This window comes from Vulpes lagopus, chromosome 7 (genome assembly GCF_018345385.1).
Source record: "Vulpes lagopus strain Blue_001 chromosome 7, ASM1834538v1, whole genome shotgun sequence".
Taxonomy (NCBI): Eukaryota; Metazoa; Chordata; class Mammalia; order Carnivora; family Canidae; genus Vulpes; species Vulpes lagopus.
The window spans coordinates 57,636,601-57,657,538 of record NC_054830.1 but is presented as its reverse complement, the minus strand read 5'-3'; the positions used below and the strand labels follow the sequence as shown (position 1 = coordinate 57,657,538).

The 20,938-nt window shown below is 47.8% G+C and overlaps 2 protein-coding genes across 3 annotated transcripts in view; one reads left to right on the top strand and one right to left on the bottom strand.

The window, feature by feature from the left end:
• Positions 1-2,434, top strand: part of CFAP100 (cilia and flagella associated protein 100) — a 51,842-nt gene extending 49,408 nt beyond the window's left edge. The window contains exons 16-17 of the mRNA XM_041762866.1: positions 864-957; positions 1,932-2,434. Coding sequence (XP_041618800.1) covers positions 864-957; positions 1,932-2,045 — 208 coding nt within the window. The 3' untranslated portion in view covers positions 2,046-2,434. The remainder of the gene's footprint in view (positions 1-863; positions 958-1,931) is intronic.
• The window catches only part of ZXDC (ZXD family zinc finger C), a 45,792-nt gene continuing 27,280 nt past the window's right edge, over positions 2,427-20,938 (bottom strand). For both annotated transcript variants that reach the window (XM_041762859.1, XM_041762860.1), the window contains 3 exons: positions 8,100-8,269; positions 6,010-6,111; positions 2,427-4,037 (listed from right to left, as the gene is read on the bottom strand). In XM_041762859.1, coding sequence (XP_041618793.1) covers positions 3,951-4,037; positions 6,010-6,111; positions 8,100-8,269 — 359 coding nt within the window. In that variant the 3' untranslated portion in view covers positions 2,427-3,950. The remainder of the gene's footprint in view (positions 4,038-6,009; positions 6,112-8,099; positions 8,270-20,938) is intronic.

Sequence of the window (20,938 nt, the reverse complement as noted above, 5' to 3'; positions counted from 1 at the left end):
AGGACAGAGGCCAGGTACAGACCTGTCTTCAAAGAGCTCCCAAACCAGGGGAGACAGCACCCTGGTGCTCCATGCTGAGAAAAAGCCAGGGGTCCTCCAGAGAGGGCACCAAACTTAGCCCCAGTGAGGGAAGCTCCTGTTCTGAAGTGGGAGATGATGGGGATCCAGGGAGCCCAGGAGCCAAAGTGAGGGTGTGGACAGCATGGCCTCACCCCAAGGCCAAGGGACAGCAATGGCCATTTTCCCTACTGGATTGGAGAGGGACAGATTGGCATCGCCAGAGCCCAGGGGAGCAAAGCTGCAGATGAAAGCCAAAGCTGAGAAAGCCCAGTTTAGTGGCAGTGTCAGCTGGACACAGGCAGCATGGGGCCATCCTCCAAGGGGAGGCCCAGGGAGCTCCTCACAGACCCATTGGCTCCTCTGACTGGGGGGGGGGGTGCCCGTGAGGGGGTGCCCTCAACCACGCTCACCCACTCCTGCAGGGCCCTAACACATGTGCAAAGGGCCACTCGTCTCTCTCACAAGCACAGGGGCTCTTCCTCGGTGTCCCTCGTCTTGTACCCTGGTGGGAGCAGGCACTGGGCAAAGGTCTGATGACCAGATGCACACACAGGCAGACCAGTGACCAGGGAACGTGGGCCTCCAGGGCATATGAGCTGATGCTCCGGAGCCAGGAACCCGAAGAAACAGGAGCAGAAGCCAACCTTGCCTGGCAGGGAAGAGGGGGAAGTGGGGGCACTTTTCTCCAGAGGCAGGGCCATGGCCTGACTGTGGGCTGCACACAAGGAGCCAGGAAGGGGGTCTGGGAGCCTCCCCAGGTGCCTCCAGTCCTCAATCCATCTCGTGCTGTCATGGACACCCAGACTCCGGGAAGAGAAGGTCATGATGCAGAAGCAGCTGCAGGAGGAGCGGATGCAGCGGGCCCGGGCTCGGGCCCAGGCTGAGATCAAGAGGAAGGTGGGCAGGGTGGCCCCAGGGAGTCGCTGCTGGGGAAGGGCCCTGCGACCAGGCACAGTGGGGCTAGGAGGGGCCGGGGGCCTGTGGCCAAGCCTGGCTCACCCCCTCTGCAGGTGCTACTGCTGAGGTGCTGGGAGCAAGGCAGGGCCCCCAGAGTAAGGCCAGGCTAGAGTGGGGTCTCTGGCTTCCCGGCCCCCACCAGCCCCTGTCCCGTAGGGCTGCCCTCCACATCTCGGGCCCCGCCTCCCCTGCACGTCCTCCAGTGGGGCTACCTGCCCTATCCTGGTCAGCCACTGCACTGGCTGGTGCCCTCGCGGCCCTGCCCTGGTGCAGCCCTCGGCTCCAGGAGCTGGCAGGAACAGCTCAGCTCCTCAGGGGCCCACCATACCACCAACGCTTAGGCCAGACCCCGCCCCTCCAGCTCATCACCCATACCCAAGGGGTCCCCAACCTGACTGCCCTGCCAGGAACTTTCTTTTGGCCCTGGAAGCAGGAGGCGCACTCCCCAGTGCAGGCCCAAGCCTGGATAACAGCCCCCGGCCCCCAGCAGACACAAGGCCGAGGGGCTGCTCTCTGCATACAGCAGCACCCCCCATGCCGTCACGTGGGGACAACACATACTGTGGGGTCTCCCCACAAGTCCCCCAAAGGAAGCGGGTTCCCTCTGTTTAGCCAGATACTTCCCCGTGTGCTTCCTGGTGTGCCCCCGCAACACTCACCCATCTCGGGGCCGGCAGCCCAGGAACAGGCTCTGGAAACACTGGGGGTACTCAGGCCTGAGTAGTTTGAGGGCAGCTCCAGCCCTGAGCCTGCGGGCAGACTGCAGAGGCCAGGACGTCCCGGGCCACACCGCCTGGGCCCACCAGCCTCCAGGCACGCTCAGGACACCAGCACCTGACCTAGGTGGCGCCTGCTGGGGGTCGTGGGGCCTGGAGCCGTGGGGCACCTGCTCACGGAGTCTGCTTGCCCTGCAGAGAGGCAGGAGACTGGTGTGTCGCTCCCGGCCCCCTGCTCTCAAAGCAAAGGAGGAGCCCGAGCACGTGCTGATGGACCAGGACAAGGAGGAACAGCTGCTGTTCTTCACCTAGCCACCAGCTGGCCCGCAGCAGCTGTCCCCGTGTCCACATGCCCCCCACCTGGCCTCCCTCAGTACGCTTCCTCATGCGTGTGAAATAAACTCCCCCTCGTGGTAGCCTGATGCCCTGTTTAAGGAGGCAGGTTGGTTCCAACACCCGCACCCAGCCCTCTGATCCCTGGAGCCCAAGCCCCAGCTTGGGAGGAGGAGCTCAGCCTGGCCCGCACGTCTGAGACACACGGGCCAAGCCCACGCTGAGGTCTGATGTGCAAAGACCAGAAAAGGAGGCAGCAAGCTGGGTGGACGAGAGGGTTACACTATCGACAGAAGACAAAACACCATGTCAACACTACACACACACATTCCAGTGAAGTAAGCCAAGCGACACCACTAGTACGTGACTATACAAAAACTTTTATTCGTTTGTACTAGAAGTTGGGCCCTTGGCCACCAAGGAACCCAGAGCCCAGAAAACTGCCAGTCAGTACCAATCACTCCATAGGGGGAGATGTCCCGGGGGAAGGTCTAGCAACATACTCCGAAGCGAGTGTTCCCATGGCCTGGCCCCACTCCCACCAGGACAATGGTGGCCACCAGCCCCTAAGGCCACCCTGGCAGGCAGGCTGGCTCTCATGCAGGGAGAGGGCTGCTGGGCGACTGGGAGGCTGAGGGGCCAGGCAGACACAAAACCTTAGTCTGTGACTTGGCACAGGGCTCTGCAGGTAAAGACTGTTTATAAATGGGGCCCGAGTTCCTGTGGGTAGAAAAGCACCCAAACAGACAGCACCTCAGAGCAGGATACAGGGAGGACTCACACCTGAGTGCTGGGGTCATTGTCAAAGGCTGACAACTCCAGACACGAAGAAACACAAAACAGGCAGAGTCTGGACAATTCCACGTCCAAGAACCAAACAGCTTCTCAAAAGACATGTGCCTTGATAGGCACAAGGCGGAAAACAGCACTTCTGAGTGACCCGCGGCCAGTCCTGCTAGCAAACAAATAAATATGTGCAAGGTTATCAGATCATCTCCTTTGCAAGACAGATTGTACTCTGGAAACAACAGGGATGCAGTCCATGCACACGTGCACCGTGACAAGCACACAGGCCACTGTCACCATCCTACACGTCAGCAGTAATCAGGCCACGACTTTAGAAACTGGACAAATTACTAAACATGAACACCCAAAAACAGAATTTAGAAGAATTTAGTGTTAACGCTACCATCCATCCCCAAATTATAAGGTCTAAGTCTGGTCTGTGCGGAGGCCTTGCTAACAGGGCCTCAGTGCACCCCACATCACCCCACACGCCAGCTGTCCGTGGGCTCTGTCGACATGGGGATTCCAAGGTGGCTTCACGGTGACAACATGCCCGCTTCTGCCCTAGAGGGAGACAGAATCAGCCCAACTGCAAACACCACCCAGGGGGCTGGGAAACAGCTCTCAGAAAGGGAAAACTGTTTCCAGATCCCCCTCAGGCCAAACGCTAAAACACAGAAGCTGAAAGATCCCACTGGCTTTTACTACAAATACGTGGTACTTGATTAGGGACTCTGTACTCTACCCCAATCCCGCGTAAGTCTGTTTGTCTAACGCAGCAGGTGCTCCATGGTGCAGATGGAATGGGACAGGAAATGTCCCTGCATGGCCGAGTATGGGAAAGCCATGTGCTCTGCCCTGAAGGCAGTCCCTTGACTCAACGAAGCACTTTGCTCGTATAAGGCAATTTCAACAAATACAGCCCCCAAATGGTTCCTGATAAAATATAAGAAAAACATTTTTGAGAAACGTGCCCATAGGTTTCTGAGGAGCTCGGCTAGCCTTCTGAGCAGAAACCCTATGGGGACTGCACGACCACGTAATGGAGTCTCGTGGGACATAGACCAGAGGTGTCACCCCCGGGGCAGAGGGCTGCCGTCACTGCAGGTCTCGCAGATTGATGGTGCTCCCTGCACACTGCATATCCTCGGGCCTGGCAGCCCCTCCAGCTGCAGGAAGCACCTCCTGAAAAACCAAGCAGAGTAGTGAGGGGCAGAGCAGGGGCTGGGGCGGCGCACAGCCACCTGCAGAAGGTGGCCCGGCAACCCCACACAACCAGCAGCATAACCCGCAAAGCCAGCCAGTAAGGCACCCCTTACTTTATCAAAAAGAACTTGCTTTCCCCTCATTTTAGCACATATTTCTTGAAGAAAGAAGTTTTAGTGTAAACAGGCACTAAAGAAGACAAAGTGAACTTAATACTATTATGTTGCAGGTGTTCTGGGCAACGTGACTGTCCCAGGTTACTTTATGGCACCTCTCCCAACTCCTAGCTGCCCGTGGGCAGCAATAGCGGCTGCACCACCACCCACCTACTCACCCCCTCCTCCTGCTACAACTCTCCCACTGCATTAGATCCAAGGCAAGGGTGAATATCTTTCGGCCAATTATTAGTACAGTACCAGATTTAAGAACGATCTCATGAGTGGGAATACCACACAGAATGGAGTCAACACCTGTGAGGTCTTCTGAATACACATTCCCCAACTGCATTTGAAGGGACCCCACTCCAGCTGTCTGGGAGCCCCACCAGCCCCCTCTGTGCACCAGCACTTTACTCAATATCTGTTTTAGACGTTAAGGAAAATGCTGAATAACTGCTGGGGATTTACCCCAAACATACAGATGCAGTGAAACGCCGGGACACCTGCACCCGATGTTTCTAGCAGCTATGTCCACAGTAGCCAAACTGTGGAAGGAGCCTCCGTGTCCATCGAAAGATGAATGGATAAAGAAGATGTGGTTTATGTATACAATGGAATATTCCTCAGCCATTAGAAACGACAAATACCCACCATTTGTTTCGACATGGAGGGACCTGGAGGGCATTATGCTGAGTGAAGTAAGTCAATCGGAGAAGGACAAACATCATATGGTCTCATTCATTTGGGAAATATAAAAATAGTGAAAGGGAACAAAAGGGAAAGGAGAAAAAATGAATGGGAAATATCAGAAAGGGAGACAGAACATGAGAGACTCCTAACTCTGGGAAACGAACAAGGGGTGGTAGAAAGGGAGGTGGGTGGGGGTGACTGGGTGACGGGCACTGAGGGGGGCACTTGATGGGCTGAGCACTAGGTGTTATGCTATGTGTTGGCAAATTGAACACCAATAAAAAATAAATTAAAAAAAAAAAAAAAGGAAAATGCTGAATAGCCCAATTTGAATACAAGAAAAAATTACCACATGTATGGATTTTAGAAATAAGTAATCTAAGGCTGAATTATTAGAAATTTGATAAGCTACTTATTTTATTTTATTTTATCTTATTTTATTTTACTTATTTTATTTTATTTTATTGCCAAATCTAAATTACCCACTGCCACCTACACGTGGTTCATCCACTTACTTAAGCAAACCTTCCTGGGTCTGTTTTCCCATAGGTTAAACCGTGGCTGGTCTGGGAGCACCTGGCTGGCCAGTCGGTTAAGCATCCAACTCTTGGTTAGGGCTCAGGTCTACTGTCAGGGTCATGAGACTGAGCCCCATGTCAGGCTCCAAACTCAGAACAGCCTTCTTGGGTTTCTCTGCCTTTTCCTCTGCCCTATCCCCTCAAATAAATAAATAAATCTTAAAAAAAAAAAAAACAACAACCCAAAACTGGACAGCCTTTCTCCTAGGAGAAACTTGACTAGAATTTCTAAATATGAACTATTTAAATAATATATTAAACTTCACCTTATTTACAAGTAGGGGCTACAATGGTGAGCAAACCTGAGCCTCAGTTTTATTGAGGCTTTATTCTCAGTCTTTCATTTCTTGGTCACTTACCTACGTCTTCTAGAAAGCAGCAAGACATCCTGGCAACCAACCCAGTGAGTTTCCACTAGAGCCCTACCTCAGTGACAAGTCTCAGAAAGCCAGACGCTTCATGACAATCTTACTAACAAACCCAAAGAGTTGTTAACAAACCCAAAGACTTGTAAGGCGTCCAAACCTGGAGGACGTAGATGGGCAAATCGACAGCATACAGGGGGTGGAAGGCAGAAGGCTGTGGGCTGAGGACCAACGGTGAGGCTGCTTCACTGGAGGGGTCATCCTAGGGAGGCAATGGCATGTCTCATTTACCAAGCACAGCACCATTCCTCACCTTGGCCTGAGGATTCCCATTGCTCAGATACATATCCACCAGATCCCAGGAGAGGCCACAGCAGGCGCCAGCTGAGGCCTGAGGACCCAATAACTGAAATCGGGGGCTGGGGGCTGCTTGCCCCTCCTCCTGGTGCTCAGTCTCTTACCTGTTTCCAGCCTGCGGCCCATCCCTCCTGCCATGTGGCTACTCCGCACTCCCAGGCCTTTCCCTGGAACTCCCTGATGCTCAGAACCTCCCGCCAGCCAAGGCCCTGATTTCCCTCCTGTAGGCTATTCCTGAACACTGGCAGAGGTTCCCACTGCCCTCTCTGCACGCCCCCCGGCTCACCAGCAGCTGCCCCATGCTGCAAGAGAAGGCCCATCTCTGCCCCGATCCACAGCCAAGTTGGTGTCCCAAGAGGGGAGGCTCCTAGGCCCCTAATCAGGCAAGCAGGAAAAGGTACACCATCTAACATTTCAGTGTTCACGTGCAGGCCCAGCCCATGGTGGCCCACCGCCCAGCCACTCAAGCTGGTGCCACTGTCACCATCAGCATCGCCCAACCTTCTCCCAGCCTCACGAACCTCCTGTGCTGAGCATGACCACTCGTACTTCACAGACAATAAAACTGAGGCTCAGAGAACTTAGGTAACTTGCCCCAGACAATACTGGCTGGAAAGGGAAAGGTAGAGAATTAAAAGTGAGATTTCTCTGCCTCAAGGCTCACATCTTCAACTGGGGGTCTCAAACAGCACTTCTCCCTTTCCAATGAGTGCCTTTGCTGCAATGGCACCAGCTTCCTTGAAGTCGCAGACTCAGAGCCTCCAGTCTTGCCTTCCCCAGGTCTCACCTGCCAGCCGTGACCATGTTCAGAAGGGCTCTGCTGGTTCTCCCCCCGCCCCACAGCCCCCATCTGGGGAGAGCCCTGACCTGTCTACTGCTCTAATGCCGTGGCCCCAGAGCAGGCAAGAAGAGACCTGTTTTCCTGCTCACCTGAGCCTAAGCTTCCTAGGTCCCACTGCCACCACGTTAGCTTCTTGTTTTCTGTAAGAGCAAGGCTGTTCCCTGGCCCCGTCTCCCAAGCCCTCCCTGCCCCTCTTAGACTCTTCACAAGTGGCACAGTCCTATCTCCTTGACAAGCCTCTCCCAGAACTAGAGACCCCATGGATCCGGCCTTCTCCCCATTCGGAGCCAGCTCAGCCCTCAAAAGTCTCGGATACCTCTGTGCCTCCCCTAGCTGCCCCAGGGTGCAGAGAACACAGGCACTGCTCAGGGAAGAGGTGGCACGTGATCAGGGCAGGGCTCTTCTCTCCCCTAAACAGCCTCAATTTATTGTTCCTCTTCCAGTTCCTCCAAAATGAGACTGGAAACCAAGGTGTACCCATTGTGTCTAGTGGGTGTTCAGGGAGTGAGTGGCTGTCAGCTGCAGGTGCCCGTGGTGCCCCCGGCACAGTCCAAGAGGTGGCTGGCCTGCCTGTGAGGGGCTCATATTGTAGGGAAGACAGGCGGGGAGTGGGGGAAAGCCGGTATCTTGAACACATAAAGGCTCTATCCTCAGCTGCACTGCGAGCCCTCCCCAGACACCGGCAGCTACGAGGAGGCCCGAGGCCGGAGCAGGGCTGCACCTCCACTTCAGCCCCAGCGGGGAGGTGTGGCACAGACTTCACGGGCCGCAGACACGGGAGGTGTGGGGACAGTCAGGTGTCAGTCCTGGTGACCATGAGAGCTCAGACAAACACCGCGGGACAGGATGGGAGGGAGGGAGCTGGGGTGACAGTCCTCACCCAGGACTAGGGATGCTTTGAAGCAGGGTGGGGGCAGCTCCTGAGAGGGAGGAGCTCCAGAGGAGTAGAAACTCAGGAAACCGACCCGAAGACAGGCTCCCCCCAGTCCCACCCGGCCAGCAGCTTGGCAGCTTCCCTGAGACTGGAAGCCCTTGGGCTCACTGGCTCTTACCTGCAGCAACTGGACCTGAACGCACTGCACACCGGCTGCTGGAGCTGGTCCTGGCACACCTCCACTGGGCACCACTAGGTTCCCGTACAACCAACCAGTTGGGTTTGTGTGGCAGTGAGCAGGACTGGCCATGCCACCTTTCATTTTCCTCTGAGCGGGCCCTGAGGCTCCTACAATGAAACAAACCAACACATGCAGTGTGGGTGGCTGCTCAAGCCCTGCCCTAGCCGAGGTCACACTCTGGGGGCACAGCCTCCCCGTCATCACTGTGCTCAGCCCTGCATACTCCAAACCAGTCCACAGAGTCATGGTGAAAAACACCAAGATTTTGATTAGTAAACGTAGCAAACTCACACCCATGTCTTCTGGACACTCGGCAATCAGACCCGCGGTGTTCATTCCACGGGGGCAGAGGCCCCTCCTTACCCTGCAACCCCAAGAACAAGAGCTCCCCCAGACCATGGCGTGCAACTACTACACAGAGCCGCAGAGCCGCAGCAGGGAAAGAGGGAAGACAGCTGGCTAGCACAGCCACCCTCAGGCCCTCAGCAGGTGCTCAATAAGCTGCCAAATCCTTCAGGCGTTTTCTGTTTCTTTTTTTTTTGACTGTTAATCTTTTAATATTATATGCCTTAATAGTGGAATAAATTATTGTGGTCAGTACATGTATGAAAATCATGAATACCATAGTTTAATTTGCTGGACCTTTTTGTTTTAAATTCCCCCATCTTTTCCTTCAGAGTGATTCTTGGGCATCAATCAAGAGTCATCACTTCATTGACTGAATAAGAACATGCTTTTCAAAATAATTAAGTACAAAGAAGAAAGGAACAATCCGAGCACCCAGAAACTGACAGCGCATGGTTTGTGAGCAGCAGGAAAGCCCACACCAGTGGCCACTGACGCCACAGTCTGACCTGGGACAGCAGCCTAAGCTCTGGCCTCCTTGTGAAATGGGAACAACACTCCTTACCTCAAAGTTCTGGGAGGATTAAGGAAATATGTGATACAAGTTCAGAATAGTGCCTGGGTCCCAGTAAGTGCCACGGAATTTCAGGTGCGGTGACGGCTATGTGCAGGCAGCCCAGGACAGGCGAACACGAATGACTTCATACAGTTTTACAGTGACCCTCACACAGGCTAATAATAATAAAAGCATTTAGTTTTTTTGGATTTAATAAAATGAAAAGGAACAGGTGAAACTGAAGAATGTTCTGAACTTCCAGAAAACACATCTTCGTGAAAATTTCTCACGATTTTTCATGACATTAACAGGGAAAAGAGGAAAAACATGAGAGGCTGTGTTCTTTGTGTAGGTCTCTGTACTCCAAGTTTCCATTTTATTATTCTTTTTTTATTTATTTATTTTTTCATGTTTCCATTTTAAACAGGAACGGTCGACTCTGGCACACAGGATGCACCGGCTCCATTACGGCAAGTTCTCCTGTAGTCTCAGTGCCAGCACTGGCCTACAGGTCCAAGCTCTGCAGCTGCGCCATGTGCTATGGGGGCGCCCCACGCTGATGCCCGCCTGCTCCTGCCCATTGCCCCAGCAGAGTTTCCCACAAGCTCGGGACTGCTCCCACCCAGGGCTGTCTGCGGCCTCCACACCCACGGGACAACCTGGCTGCCAGGAAACTCTGGGATCACTCTCCCTAAGCCTTGCACTTGACAGACACAGCTCTTGGTGGGGGGCCTGTTATTTCCTTCCTGGATGCTGAGGGATTCTTCACCTTGGTGGCAAGTCTCGGTTTTCAGGGAGCATGTGTGGCGCCCCCTTCACTGCAGGGAAACGCAGACCCAGCACAGCTGAGCACCTGCTTCCCCTTCCATCCGTCAGCGCCTGGGCCTCAGGGAATCCAGTCCCCTTGTGAGCACAGCTCTGGCCTCCTCCGTGCTCCTAACTGCCCTGTGGGCGGCCCAACCGCAGACCAGCACTGGCACCTGGGTGAGCCAGCAAGGTGCAGTGCTGGGGCGGGATCCGCTTGCTCTTCTCTAACAGCGAGAAACTCTACATCACTTCCTATTCTCCCTGAACCGCGTGCTACTCCTCTCAACTCCCGGAATGTGCCGTTAGGCTCAGGTCCTGCACCACCCGAGCGCGCATCACATGCACACACGCACATAGAGTTCGTTTGAAGACTTACTTATACTTTCTAGAGCTAAAATCTTCATCTGAAAAACCCAGTTACCACTGCAATTATTAGTGATGCAAACACAACCAAAATAACAAAACCTATTAGAAACTTTGATAATGATGAAATATCAAAAGCAACATTGTACTATAAAAGCACTGAGAACTGTGACTTTTTCCAGGAGGCTCAGGCGGCTGCATCTAAGTACTTCTCAACTTCTGCCAATTAAGAAACATTTTAAATAAAATACTCCTGTGCTTTAGATGTAATTTCATCACAATGACAGCACTCCGGTGCAGCTCGCCGGGATCCGTGCACGCAGAGCTGGCAGCAGCAGTCTGGACCATCAGGACACTGCTCCTGCCTCACAAAAGGTCCGATTTCACTTTTCAGTTCAAATAAACACCAAAGCATGGTTTAAGGGGTATTATGAAAACCACTGTGAAATCGCTTAAGGAAAGCATCAAGTAATGTAGCTCTTTTAAAATTTAAACTCAATTAATTAACATACAATGTATTATTGGTCAGAGGTCAGTGGTTCATCAGTCTCATACAACACCCAGTGCTCATCCCATCACCCAGTTACCCCATCCCCTACCCACTTCCCATCCAGTAGCCCTCAGTTTGTTTCCTATGATTAAGAGTCTCTTACAGTTTGTCTCCCTCTGATTTTGTCTTGATCTTCCCCTATGATCCTGTTTAGTTTCTTAAATTTCACATATGAGATCATAAGTTTCTCTGATTGACGTTATTTCGCTTAGCATAATATCCTCTAGTTCCATCCATGTTGTTGCAAATGGTAAGATTTCATTTTATTTGATGGGCTGAGTAGTATTCCAGTGTATGTGTGTGTGTGTGTATCCTCTATCCATTCATCTGTTCAGGGACATTCTGGCTCTTTCCATAGTTTGTCTACACTGGACATTGCTGGTATAAACACTGGGATGCAGGTATCCCATCATTACACTACATTTGTATCCTTTGCATAAATACCTAGTAGTAGTGTAATTGCTGGGTCACACAATAGCTCTATTTTCAACTTTTTAAGGTCCAGAGTGGCTGCACCAGTTCACATTCCCACCAACAGTTAAGAGGGTTCCCTTTTCTCCGCATCCTCTCCAACATTTGTGGTTTCCTGCCTTGTTAATTTTCCCCATTCTCACTGGTGTAAGGTGGTATCTCACTGTGGTTTTGATTTGTATTTCCCTGATGCCAAGTAATGTGGAGCACTATGTGCCTGTAGGCCATTTTTACGTTCGTTAGAGATATCCATTCATGTCTTCTGCCCATTTCTTGATTGGATGATTTGTTCACTGAGTGTTGACTTTGAGAAGTTCTTTAGATTTTGGATACTAGCCCTTTATCTGATACGTCATTTGCAAATATCTTGTCCCATTCTGTAGGCTGTCTTTTCATTGTGTCAACTGTTTCCTTTGCTGTACATAAGTTTTTTATTCTGATGGAGTCCCAATAGTTCATTTTTGCTTTCATTTACCTTGCCTTTGGAGACATGTCTAGTAAGAACTTGCTGTGGCCAAGGTCACAAAGGATGTTTCCTATATTTTCCTCTAAGATTTTGATGGATTCCTTTCTCACATTTAGGTCTTTCATCCATTTTGAGTCTATTTTTGTGCACGGTGTGAAGAAATGGTCTAGTTTTCCCAATACTATTTGTTGAAGAGACTGTCCTTTTTTTCCCCCATTGGATAGTCTTCCCTGCTTCATTGAAGATGAACTGACCTTGGAGTTGAGGGCCCATTTCTGGGTTCTCTATTCTATTCCATTGATCTATGTGTGCTTGTGCCAGTACCATATTGTCTCAAGGATCACAGCTTTGTAATACAGCTTGAAGTCAGGCATTATGATGCCCCCGGCTCTGGTTTTCTTTTTCAACATTTCTTTGGCTATTCGGGGGTCTTTTTTAATTCTATACAAATTTTAGGATTATTTTTCCAGCTCTGTGAAATAAGTTGATGGTATTTTGATAGGGATTGTACTGAATATATAGATTGCTCTAGGTAGTATAGACATTTTAACAATGTTTGTTCTTCCAATCCATGGGCATGGGACATTTTTCCATTTCTTCATGTTTTCCTCAATTTCTTTCTTGAGTGTTCTATAGTTTTCTGAGTATAGATCCTCTGCCTCTTTGGTTAAGTTTACTCTTAGGTATCTTATGGTCTGGGTACAACTGTAAATGGGATTGACTCCTTAATCCTTTCTTCAGTCTCATTGTTAGTGTATAGAAATGCCACTGATTTCTGTGCACTGATTTTATATCCTGCCATGTTGCTGAATTCCTGTATGTGTTCTAGCAATTTGGGGTTGGAGTCTTGGGTTTTCCATATAGAGTATCATGTCATCTGCAAAAAGTGAGAGTTTGACTTCTTTGCCAATTTGGATGCCTTTTCATTTGTTGTCTGATTGCTGAGGCTAGGACTTCCAGTACTATGTTGAACAGAGGTGACAGTGGACATGCCTGCCATGTTCCTGACCTTAGGGGAAAAGTTCTTAGTTTTTCCCCACTGAGAATGTTATTTCCTGGGGGCTTTTCAAAGATTGCTTTTATGATATTGAGGAATGTTCCCTGTATCCCTACACTGGAGAGTTCTAATCAAGAAAGGATGCTGTATTTTGTCAAATGCTTCTCCTGCATCTCTTGAGAGGATCATATGGTTCTTGTCCTTTCTTTAATGTGGTGTAACCACACTGATTTGCAGATGCTGAACCACTCTTGCTTCCCAGGAATAAATCCCACTTGGTTGTGATGAATAATCCTTTTAATGACTGTTGGATCCTATTTTGGTGAGAATTTTGGCATCTATGTTCATCAGGGATATAGGTCTGTAATTCTCCTTTTTGGTGGGGTCTTTTCTGGTTTAGGGATCAAGGTAATGCTGGCCTCATAGAAAAAGTCTAGAAGTTTTACTTCTATTTCTGTTTTTGGGAACACCTTCAGAAGAATATATATTAATTCTTCTTTAAATGTTTGGTAGAATTCCTCTGGGAAGCCATTTGGTCCTAGACTCTTCTTGTTTCTTGGGAAATTTTTGATGACTGCTTCAATTTTCTTCTTGGTTATGGGTCTATTCAGGTTTTCTATTTCTTCCTGCTTCAATTTTGGCAGTTTATACATCTCTAGGAATGCCTCCATTACTTCCAGATTGCTAATCTGCTGGCATATAGTTGCTCATATGTTCTTAAAATTGTATTTCTTCGGTGTTGGTTGTGATCACTCCTCTTTCATCATGATTATATTTATTTGGGTCCTTTCTCTTTTCTTTTTGATAAGTCTGGCCATGAGTTTATCAATTTAATTCTTTCAAAGAACCAGCTCTTAGTTTCGTTGCTGTGTTCTACTGTTCTTTCGGTTTCTACTTCATTGATTTCTGCTCTAATGTTTATTATTTCTCTTCTCCTGCTAGGCTTAGGCTTTATTTGCTGTTCTTTCTCCAGCTCTTTCAGGTATAAGGGTAGGTTGCATATTTGCGACCTTTCTTGTTTCTTGGGAAAAGCTTGTATTGCTATATACTTCCCTCCTGAGCACCTCTGCTGCATTCCAAAGGTTTCGAACAGTTGTGTTTTCATTTTCATTTGTTTCCATGAATTTTATTCTTCTTTAATTTCCTGGGTTGACCCATTCATTCTTTAGTACGATGCTTTTTAGTCCCCATGTATTTGAGTTCTTTCCAAATTTCCTCTTGTGATTGAATTCCAGTTTCAAAGCAGTTTCAAAGTCTGAAAATATGCAGGGAATGAGCCAATCTTTTGGTACCAGTTGAGACCTGATTTGTGACCCTATATGTAATCTATTCTGGAGAATGTTCAATGTGCACTCGAGAAGAATATGTATTCTGCTGTTTTAGGATGGAATGTTCTGAATAGATCTGTTAAGTCCATCTGGCCCAGTGTGTCATTCAAAGCTCTTGATTCTTTGTTGATCTTCTGCTTAGATGATTGTCCATTGCAGTGAATGGGGTATTAAAGTCCTCTACTATTATTGTATTATTATTGATGTGTTTCTTTACTTTTGTTATTAATTGGCTTATATAATTGGCTGCTCCCATGTAAGGGGCATAAATATTTAAATTGTTAGATCTTCTTGTTGGATAGACCCTTTAATGATGATATAGTGACCCTCCTTATCTCTTATTACACTCTTTGGTTTAAAAATCTAATTCATCTGATGTAAAGACTGCTACCTCAGCTTTCTTTTCATTTCCATTAGTAGGATAAATGGCTTTCTACCCCCTCGCTTTATTATTTTTTAAATATTTTATTTATTTGAAAGAGAGAGCAAGCACAGAAGCAGGGGGAGCAGTAGGCAGAGGGAGAGAAAGAAGCAGGCTCCCCACTGAGCAAAGAGCCCAATGCGGGGCTCGAGCCCAGGACCCTGGGATCATGACCAGACCTGAAGACAGATGCTTAACACACTGAGCCACCCAAGTGCTCCCACCCCCTCACTTTAAATCTAGAGGTATCTTTGGGTCTAAAGTCTCTTACAGACAGCATTTACATACTGGGTCTTTTTTAAATCCAATCTGATACCCTGTGTTTTTTTCACTGGGGCATTTAGCCCATTTATATTCAGAGTAACTATTGAAAGATATGAATTTAGTGCCATCATATTACCTATAAGGTCACTGTTTCTGTATATCGTCTCTGTTCCTTTCTGGTCTATATTATTTTTGGGCTTTCTCTTCACTTAAAGGATCCCTTTCTATATTTCTTGTAGGGCTGGTTTGGCAATCACAAATACCTTTTGTTTCTGTTTGTCCTGGAAGCTTTTTTCTCTCTCCTTCTATTCTGAATGAGAGCCTTGCTGGATAAAGTATTCTTGGCTGCATGTTCTTCTCATTTAGGACCTCGAATAATACCCTGCCAGTCCTGTCTGCCCTGCCAGGTCTCTGTGGAGAGATCTGCTGCCAATCTAATGTTTCTATCCTTGTAGGCTATGGACCTCTTGTCCAGAGCTGCTTTCAGGATTTTCTCCTTGTCTCTGAGATTTGTAAGTTTCACTATTATATGTCAGGTATAACATAAAAAGAGGTTTTTTATTGACTTTGAGGGGGGTTTTCTGTGCCTCCTGGACTTGGATGCCTGTTTCCTTCCCCAGATTAGGGAAGTTCTCCACTATAATTTGCTCCAATATACCTTCTGCTCCCTCTCTTTCCTCTTCTTCTGGGATTCCAATTATTCTAATATTGTTTTGCTTTATGGTATCAATTATCTCTCAGATTCTCCTCCTGTGATTCCAGTAGTTACCTCTCTTTTTCTCAGCTTCTTTGTTCTCTATCATTTTGTCTTCTATACCACTAATTCTCTATTCTACCTCATTTATCCTAGCAGTTAGGGCTTCCATTTTTTATTGCATCTCATTAAATAACCTTTTTTATTTTGACTTGTTATAGTTCTTTTATTTCTCCAAAAAGGGATCTAGTGTCTTCTATGTTTTTTTCAAGCCCAGCTAGTATCTTTATGATTGTTACTCTGAACTCCAGTTCCGACATCTTAAGTCCATATTGATTAGGTCTCTGGTAGTCAGTAACGGCCTCTTGTTTTTTCTTTCTCTTTCTTTCTTTCTTTCTTTCTTTCTTTCTTTCTTTCTTTCTTTCTTTCTTTCTTTCTTTCTGATAGTCAGAGAGAGAGAGAGAGAGAGAGAGAGAGGCAGAGACACAGGCAGAGGAAGAAGCAGGCTCCATGCACCAGAACCCGATGTGGGATTTGATCCCGGGTCTCCAGGATCACGCCCTGGGCCAAAGGCAGGGGCCAAACCACTGCGCCACCCAGGGATCCCTCCTGTTCTCTTTTTTGAGGCGAGTTTTTCCATCTTGTCATTCTTGGCAGAAAGTAGTCACTTGTCTATTTGTAGAGTTGCAGCTATTCTTTTCTTAGATCTCTGGCTGAGTTCGCAAGTGTTCAGAATGATTTAACAGCCATCTAGCAGAATTCCTGGGGCCAGACAAAACTAAGGCCTCCTACTCCACCATCTTGGACTCCACTTTTTTTTTTTTTTTAAGATTTTATTTATTCATAGAGACAGAGAGAGAGAGAGGCAGAGACACAGGCAGAGGGAGAAGCAGGCATCATACAGAGAGCCTGACGTGGGACTCGATCCAGGGTCTCCAGGATCACGCCCTGGGCTGCAGGCAGCGCTAAACCGCTGCGCCACCAGGGCTGCCCGGATTCCACTTTTTAAGCTACTTTTAAAAGCAAGCAATACTTAAATATGTATATCCACTATTTATTATCTAGCTTTATATAATAAAAACAAGATCATGTTGAGCCATTTCTCATATATCTTGTAATGATTCAATGAAAGCTGTGTAGATCATATTCTATATGTTACCTATGAAGCAAGAAGTATGATCAAAGCCTTGTGTCCCTTCACCAGATGTGTACTACCATGTATGCTATGCAAACAATGGGAAATTTAAGTAAAAATCATGTGGTCAAAATTGGAAATGGATGCCATTTAATTTTGCCAGACATCAGCATTACAAGTTTCCATAAAAATCAGTATACACTGCTGGAAAAACTAGTCAGTAATCAAAATTTGGTTGTATTTTTATTAAAACGATGCAAGAGGCATTAATTTTATAACAGGAAATAAGATGGACTAAAACTAGAATACCTGGTGACACATTATAAGCTAAACTGGTTTTAACAGCTGTATTAGCATACACCATCACATTCTCATTTCAATCTGTTCCTTCAATCCAGTACCTGACAATCTGGTAGTCCTACCAACACCACAGTGGCACTGAGAAGAATCACTGCCTCTAACTGGAAGTGCTCTAGCACCTTCTCTGGTTAATGACTTGTTCTAGGGATGAAATGTCAATAGCCAAAAAAACTGCTCAGGTTTATATACATGAACACTGCTGCACACTGCTGCTTTTGTGGGATTCTCCTTAAAAGCAGTTCCTGCTAGGACAAGAGCAGAAGGGTGAGAAAGGTGAGAGCTCACACACCCAGGGCCCCCTTTATACTGTATATCAGTTCAGAACATCTCAACATACCCTCCTAAAACCTGTGCATGAGGAAGGCCAAGCTGGCCACAGTGGCCCGAGGCAGTCTTGATGCCTGTATGAGTGAATCCATACAAGATGCCTCCCTGAAGCCAGCACTCTGAAGTGTCCTGGATCTGTGGCTCTGGAAGACTGTTCCTATACACACCCTGGAGTGCTTCACCACAGGGAGCTTGGTGGTGGGGTAGGACTCAAAGGCGAACAGGAGAGCCTGCAGAAGTCCTGGACCCAAATGCAGTCTCAAAGATTACTAATGGAAGATGACAATGTGAAAGCAGATCCCCTTCAAACTAACCATGCTCCCCTCCCTTTCAAAGTCTTCTCATCCACCCCAGGTCCTAGAAGACAGGCTGAACACTTCCCATAGGCACCCTGAGAAAGCTGCAAGGGAAGAAGGCAGGATTAGGAGAGGGGAACCTAGGCTGGCACGCTGAACGCCCCACACCCGGCCTCTTGACTCCCTGCTCAGAAGAAAAAATGCCTTCACCAGCTGGATCCATGGGAGCAGGGTGCTGGGTTACATGACTCCAGACAATCTACTCTGCCATCTGGTAGTGTGCTGTCAACATGTAAATCAGCTGAAACCTACACCCTTCCTGAGTCAGGATGCTGGAGGCTTAAAGCCAACAAATAGTCTCTACATAGAACCCCACAATGGCCATGCAGCCATCCTCTTAAGTAAAAGATGCCATGGCATTAAATGTAATGTGACTAACTTAACTCATAAACTGATGTCAAGAAACAAAAAATTCCTCATAGTGGAAATCTAGAAAACTTTAGGGGGCAAGTCATCTTCATAATGAACTGAATTTTGCTTCAATAATCTCAACATTTATCTGAAACACTGGATTGTGCAGATAACCTGAAAGAGCAGACAGAAGAGAAAGATAAAGCTAGTCAGCAAGTTGACATCTAGGTAGAAAGACCTAAAAGACAACCCTATTTGGGGATGAAATAGTCAAGTGAGCAAGAGTATACCGATGCATAGTCCTGAGTCCCCACGGACTCATCCGTGACCCACACCGCAGCATGATCCCCCCAGAGAGTCACTATCAGAATAGGTGAGGCCTGCAGCATACAGCCTGGCTCTGGCAAAGCACTCTGCCCACACACCTCCTGACAATGCCCCTATACTGACAGCTGCACAACCCAGTGCCAACTCAAGCTCGTGGCATCCTCAGCCTGGGAGGGATCTGCACTGAAGATTGTCAGCTCTCCATCCTGCATACCACTGGCTCCGATGTCTTGCTTCCCCCCACCAGGGGTGTGTGTGGAGGGATAGGACTTTGGTCTCGTGCAAGCTTTCTCTGCTGGGGATCCTCACTGAACCACAGAACACAGTGAAGTATGTAAGTACCTATTCCCCAATTCTCCTGAGGATGGGAGGCTGGACCCATTACATATCCTGGATGGTGCTGGGACTTAAAGCTGTTACAGTTCTGGATGTGTTCAGTCCTACACGGCTATTTTTTTCTTTTTAATTTTTTTTTTTTTTTTTATTATTTATTTATGATAGTCATACAGAGAGAGAGAGAGAGAGACAGAGACATAGGCCAAGAGAGAAGCAGGCTCCATGCACCGGGAGCCCGACGTGGGATTCGATCCCGGGTCTCCAGGATCGCGCCCTGGGCCAAAGGCAGGCGCCAAACCGCCGCGCCACCCAGAGATCCCTCCTACACGGCTATTAAAGGATATACCACAAAACAGATTTATTCACAAGAAAAAATATTCATGTTCAACAGCAAAGAACAGATAAAAGTATACATGTATCATTGAAATAAGTAACAAGCATGGTTTATACACTAAACGTTTAACATCAAAAGGCTGAAGTGGTTGGTGGTGGGACTGCAGGGGAAAGTGCCTAAGAAATCCACCATTCTTCTTCCCAAAGACTGAACCAACATTACCGAACCGGTGAAGGAATGTGAATCTTAAGCTTATGCCAGCCTGCATGCCCAAGCTCCGGCCGCCCCACCTGTCTCCGTCACAGCACCGGCCGAGTCTCAGCACCAACACTCCTCCACAGGCCTGGGTCCCCAGCACAGTGGTCTCCCTGCCCCATTATTACTCTTTTTCGAATCTTGCATGGAGATTTTAACTAAGTTATTCTTCCAGATGAACTTAAAACTGGCAGGTGTTTTTTTTTTTTTTTTTTCTTTTAGAAAGTTCCTTTGGGATTTTTAAGGAATTGAATAAAAGATGTAAACTTAACAGAATTGAATGTTCCATCCCAAGTACATAGTAAGCTATAAACAGGACCTTATCCAGGCTCAGGCATATGCGTCACTGGGAATCCTAGATATTTTATTACTTTTATTGCCATTATGAGTGAGATTTATTTTTCATTATTGTTTTTCTGATTACTCTAATAGAAAAGCTCTTCATGGGATATATCTTAACGTGTTTTGTGCAATTAGTTATCTTTATTTGTAATTATTTGAGTCTATTCCCTTGGGTCTTCTAAGCCTAATAATCATCAATAGGTAGTCACATCTTCCTATTTATCTATTTTTTTCTAAAGCTTCCATAAAAATGTCCAATGTTATTGCAGTGTTGGCTTGGTTGGTTCTTCCAATTATAATAGGAACACATCTCCTCATTGAAAACGTTGACTGCTATTCTAACTTGCTCTCTATTATTAGGGAAATCTTTTTAGTTCCTAGTTAAGGTTTATGATTTTTAAAAATCAGCAACGATGAGTTTTATCAACTGCCTTGTTTGGCATTAGTGAAGATAACGTGGTTTTCCTTTGGTTTTCTAATGTGGCAAGTTATACAGACAGCTGCCTAACCCTGGACAAGCCCAGATCATCCAGAACTCCTGAGTGCTAGTATTCTACTCAGGAGTTCCACGTCCACCTCACTCACCAAGGGTGAGCCATGCGGCTCTTGTGTGCTGTAGAGCTGGCAGGCTGACTGAAGGTTCTGGAGCCAGTCAGCCTGGGATTCCACCCCTAGGGCAGTCACTTATCACCTGCGCAGCCCCCACCAACCTAATCTCTGTGCCTCAGCTTCCTTATCCAGAAAATGGGACTGTATAGAGCTGCACGGCACAGGGCTGCTCTGAGAACTACCTCAGAACAACGCTGGGCATACAATCAGCTTGAATTAACTGTTCTACCTCCGTCTAGTGTAGTGTTGGAGTATGCTAACTGGATAGCTCTTACTTGAAATGTGTCCAGTGATTAGCTATCAATTCGTGCCTTATCATTCTTTAAACAAATACTGACTGTATCTTTACTCCATTGGGTACTGGGCCATAGTGGTGATCCTTACCATGAAGTTTATGATGGCTGCCCATGTTCTAAGTACAGATGTTTCTCAGGGACATACAGATGGACCTACATTCAAAATGCAGTGATGAAACAGTACAGGGCACCGTAGAAACACTGAGGGGGCCAGTAGTGCCAAGAGGCCTTGGGAAAGGTTTGGGATAATCTAGCAGCCATAATGTAGTCACAGTCCTGGGGAAACTGTTTACAGGGCATTAGTCAGGGTCCCATCAGGGCCCCAGGAACACTCTAGGTATTGCACCAGAGGGATTCCATGCCGCCAGTGAGTATACCAGTGATGGCGCACTAAGGAGCAAACACCCCAGTCAGCACAGAATCCAGAACAACGTCTGGGTCCGGGGCTGCCCAGCAAGAACTGGGACCATGGGGGAAACAGCCATT